Source organism: Astyanax mexicanus, chromosome 24, assembly GCF_023375975.1.
Source record: "Astyanax mexicanus isolate ESR-SI-001 chromosome 24, AstMex3_surface, whole genome shotgun sequence".
NCBI classification, from domain to species: domain Eukaryota; kingdom Metazoa; phylum Chordata; class Actinopteri; order Characiformes; family Acestrorhamphidae; genus Astyanax; species Astyanax mexicanus.
The window spans coordinates 4,407,351-4,416,818 of NC_064431.1; the positions used below are offsets into that span (position 1 = coordinate 4,407,351).

General features: G+C 33.9%; 1 protein-coding gene across 1 annotated transcript; it reads left to right on the forward strand.

Annotated features, from left to right (window-relative positions):
• Nucleotides 1-2,406: 2,406 nt before the first annotated feature.
• On the forward strand, nt 2,407-5,991 carry mrps16 (mitochondrial ribosomal protein S16). The gene is made up of 4 exons (XM_022682269.2): nt 2,407-2,626; nt 2,818-2,847; nt 4,216-4,476; nt 5,627-5,991. The coding sequence occupies exons 2-4, from the start codon at nt 2,835-2,837 to the stop codon at nt 5,749-5,751; spliced, it is 399 nt and encodes a 132-aa protein (XP_022537990.1). The 5' UTR covers nt 2,407-2,626; nt 2,818-2,834; the 3' UTR covers nt 5,752-5,991.
• Nucleotides 5,992-9,468: the final 3,477 nt, after the last annotated feature.

Genomic DNA, 9,468 nt, shown 5'->3' on the forward strand with positions numbered 1-9,468 from the left:
CAGGTCACAGAGTACAGGTGTACAGGAGTACAGGTGAGTGAAGTACTTAAAAGAGTATAAAGCTTGTCGCTGGGGCTGTACCTTATTTTGAGGTACAAAAAAGTACCTTTCAGTGAAAGTCCTTTTTTGTAGCCATGTTTTTCGTGCCAGTAAAGATTATAAAGATTATAAACATTATCATCAACTAAATATGGCTCAAAAACTTGATGATTCAAAATTGTCTGGCTTTCAAATGAAAAACGTGCAATTTAAATATATATTGTTTATTATTACAGTCCTTTTGTCTGGTTAAATTGTACAAATTTGTACTTATTGCTGTTAGAAAAGACTTTGTACTTTAGAGGGAACAAATCTGACATTGTAAAGACCAATATTCTACCTTTGAGAGTACAATTATTAAGAATGTACCTTTGAGTACAAAAAAGTACTCATATTGTTCCTCTGTTTTTTAGAGTGTAGTGTGCAGAGAACAATGTCTAAAATAAAATAGAATAATAAAATTGAAATAGAATATACAGATAACTTTATAGTATACACAACAAACACAATAACAATACATACAATAACTTACACTATAGACATATTGACATATTGAAGGTAATGCACAGAAATATGTTAATATAAATATACTATGCTATATAAATGAACAGATGTCTAGAATGTGTGTGTGGAAGTGAGGAAATAGTCCAATAGGTGACAGAATAACTGAGTTGTGTGGGAAGTACAGGGTGCAGAATGCTGTATGTGGGATAAGTATGGGACAGTCCGATATGTACAGGGTGAATTGTGATATTTGCAAGCATGTACACTTTAATATTTTTTTATTAGCAATATGTACAATTTATTATTAGCACAGTCGCTATAACTGCTTTTGTTTGGACAATACATTGTCTAGGAAACTGAAAGCATTAAGATAAAAAAATATTATTATATCATGTTATGCCACTGATTTAGTGATAATATAATAGCAAAACAATGCAGTTACTGTGCACCCTTTTAAAGACTGTAACTGCAACTGTTTAAAATATTCAGACATTAGAATATAAATAGTAATATATAAATATTTAAATATCCTAAAAAAAAAAATAAAACATTAAGAACAATAAAAATGCAATAGGCATTAAATTTACAAGAATATAAAATATAAATAGGGTTAACACACCACCATATAACAGCCCACCAATAAACCATTAAACCTAATATTTATTTGCTAATATATATATATATTTTTTTTTTTCTCTCATTTTTTCCCCCAAATGTATACTCCTGTGTACTCTATGTATAATTATATGATATTAAATTTAAGCACAAAAGGTACATGGCTACAAAAAGTAGATGACAAATGTTTCCAGCTTGCAGTTTCTACAGAAATGTCAGTTCATGGGAACTGTGGAAGTCAAGATGAGATCTGGGCTGACAAAGTTAAAAAGATAAAAGTCGTTTGTGAAATGAAGCTAAAAATAGGTTTGCAGAAATAAAGGATCTTTATAATAATGTGAAGCATGGGGGTGGATGTGTCAGGCTTTAATTTGGTGTTGCTGCCAGTGGCATTAGCAAAATTAGGAAGGGGGAATAAATGATTGTGAATGTAAATATTTCTTTTATAATATATTTTACACGTTTGTTTTAAACAGGACCAGTTTCACAAATAAAGAAGAGAAATGGAAAGAATGAAAAAGGGAAAGAGAGTGAAATCACCTCTGAGAGTGGTTCCTTTTGTAGAGGGGATTTAAAACGCGGTACGATGGCGCCGTCTAGTGACAAACCGCATTCAGTTCAGCTTCTGGATGACAAGTAAATGTTTACAACAATATACATACAGCATATATATTTTTCGATATTTTATCCTTAAGAATACAGAAAACAAAGAGTGTATATATATATATATATATATATATATATATATATATATATATATATACGTTTCTTTGAATGGCTGTGAATTAACACAGAAATAAATAAATTCTGTAATATTATTAGATTTTATTTACTACTGCAAAGCCATTTCTATACATTTGACTTTCGACCTATGCATCCATCCATTAATCAATCCATGACTCCATCCATTTATCAGTTCGTCCATCCATCCATCCATCCATCCATGTATTCACTAATCAATCCATCCATCCATTCACTCATCAAGCCACCCATCAATCCATCCATTTATTCACTCATCAATCCACCCATCAATCCATCCATTTGTTCACTCACTCATCCATCCATCCATCCATCCATCCATCCATCCATTCACTCATCAATCCACCCATCAATCTATCCATTTATTCACTCATCCATCCATTCAATCATCCATCCATCCATCCATCCATCCATCCATCCATCCATCCATCCATCCATCCATCCATCCATCCATCCATCCATCCAGCAGTGTGGGTTTGTACTGCGGCTCTCTGTCTCCCTCGTGTGGTTGATGTGAGGAACTGCAGCTGGGTCTCTGAGGAGCGGCGCTGGTTGAATATCCGGGCTACAGAAACATGGCTGCGCCCTTGTGAATGTCATGTTGTTGGGGTGTGCGGAGTTTCACGAGAAGCTGCTCGTGTTTCTGGCGGAGAAATCCTGCAGTTTAACATCCTGATCTCTTTCTGCATGCGGTCTGCTGGAGTCTGAGGTAAAAAATGATCTAAAAGATGAACTAAAAACTCTGGAGAGCTGGAGCTGATGGGCCGACTGATGGTAGTTAGTTTAGCTGAGCTGTCTGTTTACAGCTATAATCTGTAGTTTAGTTTCTCTCTGCTCTGTTATTCTGTGTTATACAGACTAAAACTAATCATTTTTTACCTCTTACCTTTATTTCCTCAGATACGAAAACACGAGCTATGGTCCATCTGTGTAAGTATTCACAGTCTATTAGATAATAAAGCACAAAATTCGTATTTTTTATGAATAAACATTTTATCCTGAAATGCCACCAGAGGTTTAAACCATAATTCAGGTACTAATAGTAAAAAAATGTACAGGTGCATCTCAAAAAAATAAAATTAGAATAGAAAATATACTTTATTTCAGTAATTCAGTTCAAAATGTGAAACTCATATATTATATAGATGTATTAAACAAACAGAGTGATCTATTTTAAGCGTTTATTCATTTTATTGTTGATGATTATGGCTTACAGACAATGAAAACCCAAAAATCTGTCTCTCAGAAAATTTGAATATTATTTAAGACTAATTGGTACCTTTGGCAGTGTGGGCAGTGTGCCAAGTCCTGCTGGAAAATGAAATCCCCGTCTCTATAAAAGTTATCAGTAGCAGAGGGAAGCATGAAGAGCTGTAAGATTTTGTGGGAAAACAAAACTGCACTGAATTTAGACTTGATAATAAAACACAGTGGATCAACACCAGCAGATGACAGACATGTCTCCCCAACACATCACTGATTGGTGGAAACTTCACACTAGACCTCGAGCAGTTTGGACTGTGTGTCTCTCCACTCTTCCTCCAGACTCTGGTCCCTTGATTTACCAATGAAATGATGGTTTGTGAAACACAGACCCTTTTAAATGCTGTGTAAAGTTCCTTACAGTACTCTGTCCTTCACTTTAATGCATGAATGTCCTGTGAGCATCACTACAGGACAGTGTGTTGTGATAGTACTCTAAATTTAAAGTAAATACATTGTGTATAAATAGTTCTACTGTAGAACATTATTTTACAGTATTTCTAGAACATAATATTCAAATACTTATGAAATGTTGTTAGTCTCGTTACATCAGGATTTTAACCTTAAAATATTTAGTCATGTGCCCACAATACAAAAAAAAAAGAAACATGAATTAGCTGCTTGCTGAATTCATCAGATTGATTTTTTTTTATTTGGCATCTATATTCAGAAATGGCTCTGGATTTTTAGAGGTAATATCTAAACAGATATAGATATCGTTCATTATAGTGTGTAGGTAATAATATAACAGATTATTGTATATCTTTTTAACTGTATTTCTGTAGTAGCTGTATCTTGTGTCTTAATCCTGTATCTCTGGTGGCATTTGGGCTTGTGTAGTGTTTTTGTATTGAGTCACCATACTGAGATTTCAGAATAGATATTATATATATTTTTTAAGTTGTGTATCTAACTGTAGCAGGATATTTGTTAAATGGGTGTAATTTTGTTGAGCATGTAGATTTTTGTAGGTTTATTTTCCATTTTTACTAAAGTGTGTGTCTGTATGTGTATGTGCGCTGATTACAACATCAGCATCATTACTGCTCAGAAAGTACCATGGAGGTCATGTGGCCATCCGGCTGGCACTGGGCGGGGCCACCAACAGGCCATTCTACCGAATAGTGGCCGCCTACAACAAACGGTCCCGGGATGGCAAATACATCGAGCAGCTGGGATCATATGATCCCCTCCCAAACATCTACAACGAAAAACTCGTCAGCTTCAACTTCGACCGAATCAAGTACTGGATGGGCTGCGGGGCTCATCCCACCAAACCTGTGGCCAAACTCTTAGGTGAGTGTTGGAGTTTTGTGCTTAAGCCCTATATGAACAGGATTAGCTTCTCAGGGGGACGTCTCTGAAAAATATTTCACACTTCTATTCAGTGATAAAACTCCTGCATCTGGACTGCAATTGAAAAAACAGGAGGACCAGTGAGGTTTTTTTGGCTTTCTCGATCACATGACATCATGACATTATGTGATCGTGTTCAGTAGCTCCTCCATTTTCATTAGCTGTTGTGTTTACCTGGATCTTTGTGGAAACGTGCACCCAAAGTGTAATTACGGTGCGCGGCAGTGGACAAAAAGCTATTTTATTAAACGCGAGGAGATGAAACTCAGAGATGTGGACCCAGACAGGAATAAAATTACCAGAGGACCACGGAGTTCAAGAAAAACAGTAGATAATTCAGCCTATATATATATATATATATTTTTTTTTTTTTTCTTTCAGGGGACGTCTGAGAAAAATACGTACATGGTCATTCCGGATGTGAATTAAATTACAAAAGACTCCCCATAAAAGAGAAAATGACCCCAGAACCCCCTAATAAACTTATCCTGTCCAGATAAGGCTTCAAAAGCTTTTTTCTGTAATGACAGTGCTGTAGAGCTCTAACAGTACATTCAAAACGTAATATACGTTTTTCGCTCCGCCTCCCACTGTTCTCTATAGAGAGCGGCGGCGGCAGCATCACGAGCGAATGAGATGAAGCAAGCTGGTCTGTTTCATGCTTGAAACTCCTCAAACATTACACAGCTGAAAGAATCCTGCATGGAGGAGTGGGAAAGTCGATTTCAAAGACTGCTAGTTAGTTATTGTAAATGTGTAGTTAAGGTTATTTCAGCCAAAGGGGGTAAAATACCAGCTATTACAGCATAGGGTGTCCTAACCTTACCTTTTCCTTACAATAAATGAATAAATAATTTTTTGTTCATTACATTTTACAACTTATGGTTATGTTAGTCATTTATTTAGTTTCATTTGTTCAGTCATATGAGCTCCATCATGCAAATGTTTAAATAAAGCTCAGATGTCCATATTGTGCAACTGACAAATGTTTGAACCTTGAGACTAGTAAAAGCATCCTAACTTGAGAGATTGATCTTTGTGTAAAAGTAATGTATGTATGTCTCTTATTTCTGAATTTTATAAATTGCAGGGCTGGCTGGATTTTTCCCTCTGCATCCCATGACCATCACGGAGGCTGAGCGCAGGATAAAATCTGAAGCTAAAACACAGAAAGAAGAAGAAGAAGATGAGGAAGAAAAACAGGCAGAACAGTAGACTGTATTCTCTCCGGTGTCTGAGCACAGCCTGCCTTTGGTTATTATCTCAGATGAACTGTTCTTGCGGTGTCAGAATAATGTTAGACTGTCATGTCTTACTACCTAAATACACGTCTGTGGATGATTTTGTTCTCCAGTGCTTGCATAGATCTGAACATGCATTTTGAGCGGTTGCTATATAATGTAATGAATGTCAGAAAGACAATAAACAGCATATTTTATACCACTAGTAACTTAATTAACTCAATAAGTCTGTCTATTCATGATTCTTCCTATTTTTCTTGTATTAAAAGTTAAAATTTAATGCAAGTTAAAGCTTCTGCAAGGCTTGTGCTAGCACCATGTTTTAAGCTGTTTGTTTCAAAATTAATAAAAAAAAAAAAAATCTCACGAAAGTTGTATTACTGAGAAAGTTGGGACTTTTGTACATTTTTAGCAAAGTGTGTTAAAAACAAATTACTACATTGGTAAAATATTAAAAATATATATATATATATATTTAGGTATTACATTAAAACAGTTAAAATGCATTTCAATGCTCTGTAATTATAATTAAGAAAATATAAATATAAGTAAATTATAGAATACAGTGTTAACTAACATTTAAATGTCAAAAAAAAATAAAGTAAGTTTGTAACACGCTACAAATTGTAGTACAATATATTTAAATGTATTTTTATGTCCAACAAAGTATACTACAAGTGTTCTAACTACAAAAAAACAGGAACAAAACGCATATTTGTACTCTAATGTAAATAAAATATATTTAACATTAATTCTTAATACATTCCAAATATACTCAGTGTTTAATAGTGATGCAGTTATAAATAATAATACTCATTAACTGTGTTATAATTTTACAGTAGGCATATTTAAAATACTTAAGTATTTTATAATAAAATATATATATAAATGTTACTTTAAGTATATTTAAAATAGTTCCATTTTACGATAGTTAAGTACACTTAGCACAATTTAAGTAGGACTTTTGTACTATTTTTATACAATTAAAGTTTAATAAGTACAAAAAAGTTGTTCCATTTTAGCACTTTGTTTTCTTTAAATATACTGATTAATAATGTGGCTACAAGAACACTATAGTGCACTATAGCATCGTAATGCTTATTATAATTTCATCTACTTTTTTTCACTAGGGTGGCTGTGCAAACATATGGAGAAAATGGGAAAAGAAATAGAGGGAAAAAAAAAAAAAAAAATATATATATATATATATATATATATATATATATATATATATATATATATATATATATATATATATATATATATTTTTTTTTTTTTTTCTCTCTCTAATTTTTCCCCCAATTTTGCACAGCCACTCTAGTGAAATAAAAATAGTACAAAACTGTTACTTAAGTTGTGCTAAGTGTACGTAACTGTAGTAAAATGGAGCTATTTTAAATATACATAAGTAACATTTAAACATACTACTTTATGTATGTAACATAATATTTTAAATATGCTTACAGTAAAGTTATAATATATTTTTAATTAGTATTACAACTGTATCACTTTTATACACTGAGTGTGTGTGTGTATATATATATATATATATATATAAAGAAGCTGAATGAAGGCAGAGCAATGGAATCAATAAGGATCTATTGTTTGTCTAAGTTCATCTGATATGGTCTTATCAGTTCCTCAAACATGAAAGCTAAACAGAGCAGAGAAAGTGGCTCTAGGTACATTAAAAGATCGGCTACAGCTGTGTGTGTGTGTGTGTGTGTGTGTGTGTGTGTGCAGACTGTCCAACCAGCTTGATTTCCTTGTTTTGAACCGGCACTCACTGATATTACAGATACGACCCAAACGTAAATCTGACTGTGTTATCATTTTACCTACTGTACATTTTCATAACAGTGGAGGAACAGTTCCACTCCCCTCCCATAATGAAAATATGTTCCTCCCACATGTTTTACTGAAGAGATTCCCCAGGAGAAGCACCAACAAATCAGGTTTCAGAAAAACAACTACCCGACTTTACTGTATCTGTAGAACAGCGGACAGTTTGGTAATACAGACTTTTCTCTGAAAACCCACCTGTTTTCAGGTTAAATCCACTTTATTTTTAGCATTCCCTTGTAAAAAAAGAAAGAAAACATTATTATATACTAAAGTACTAAAGTGTACTTGTAGCCACATTATTATTAAATCAGTATATTTAAAAAGTGCTAAAATGGAACAATTTATTTTGTACTTATTATACTTTTATTGTATAAAAATAGTACAAAAGAGTTACCAAAAATGTGCTAAGTGTACTTAACTGTACTAAAATGGAACTATTTTAAATATACTTAAGTAACATTTAAACATACTACTTCATATATGTAACCCCATATTTTAAATATGCTTACAGTAAAATTATAATACATTTAATGAGTGTTACAACTGTATCACTATTATGCACAAGAATTGATGTTAAATATATTTACATTAGAGTACAAACATGCTTCTTGTTTCTGTCTTTTGTAAGTAGCACACTTTTTGTATACTTTTGTTGGGTATAAAAATATATTTTAATCTACTGTACTACACTTTTTAGCATGTTACAAGTTACATAATACACTGCACTTTAAGTGAACTTCTGTAACAGTTGTTTTTAACACACTAAAAATAAAATGTAAAAATAATATATGTTTGGAAATAAGTATTTTAGAAGTATAAAACGTCAGACTCCGCTTCTTTTTCAACTGCTGCTGATGCAGCATTGCCGAGTAGCATCACAGTGCTAACGCTCGGAGGAAAGCGCAGCGACTCAGTTCCGATACATCAGCTCACAGACGCAGCCTTGTGCTGATCCACATCACCCTAGGAGTGATGAGGAGAGAGAGCACCATCTACTGTACCCACCCAGAGAGCAAGGCCAATTGTGATCTCTTAGGGCTTCGGCAGCTGATGGCAATCTGCATGACCAGGATTCGAACCAGTGATCTTCTGATCATATCATAGTGGCAGCGCTTAGCTGCCTGGACCACTACACTTAAGGTGCCTACACTTAAATTCTGATTTGCGGTCCAACCACATGACTGCATAGGGAATTTTATAACCGCAGTTAATCTTCAATTGGCCTTTTCTTTGATATAAAATCAGTGAACAAATACCAGGAAATGTTTCACTGATCTTAAGCAAGATCTCCATAGAGATCTGTATAAATACAGCAAACAGAGGCGAGGCATTGTCTCTTGGTGTTTGTCCAATTTAATCATTCCTTTTATGAGCTTGACGTGAATAGTCAATGTCCGTATTTAGAACATTAACGAGGTAAACGTCAAGAAAACACGGACTTTCCTTTATTTCAGGTGGTTTCTGTTTTATTTAACTTTAACTCCTAAAGGGAAGGGAAGGTTGTTGGCACTCATCCGTCACATTTATTTAGAAAAGCTAAATGCTGATGCTGCTGTTGGGTCATCATTGCATGGGGGCACCGAGTGGTAAGGCAGTGCAAAGTGTCGCCATTATGATCGGGAGATTGCTGGTCTGGATCCCAGTTATGCAGCTTTCCATCAGCTGCTGGAGCTTAGATAGATAGATAGATAGATAGATAGATAGATAGATAGATAGATAGATAGATAGATAGATAGATACTTTATTATCTATTTATTATAAATCACCTCTAGACATCAACTGATTAAAATCACAATAATGTTTATAAAGCAAAGTGTTTTTTTTTAAACTAGCTCTAAATTGTCAT

Coding starts and splice junctions, on each gene's coding strand:
- mrps16 (XM_022682269.2), top strand. Junction 4,477..5,626: donor ACCTGTGGCCAAACTCTTAG/GTGAGTGTTGGA, acceptor TATAAATTGCAG/GGCTGGCTGGATTTTTCCCT.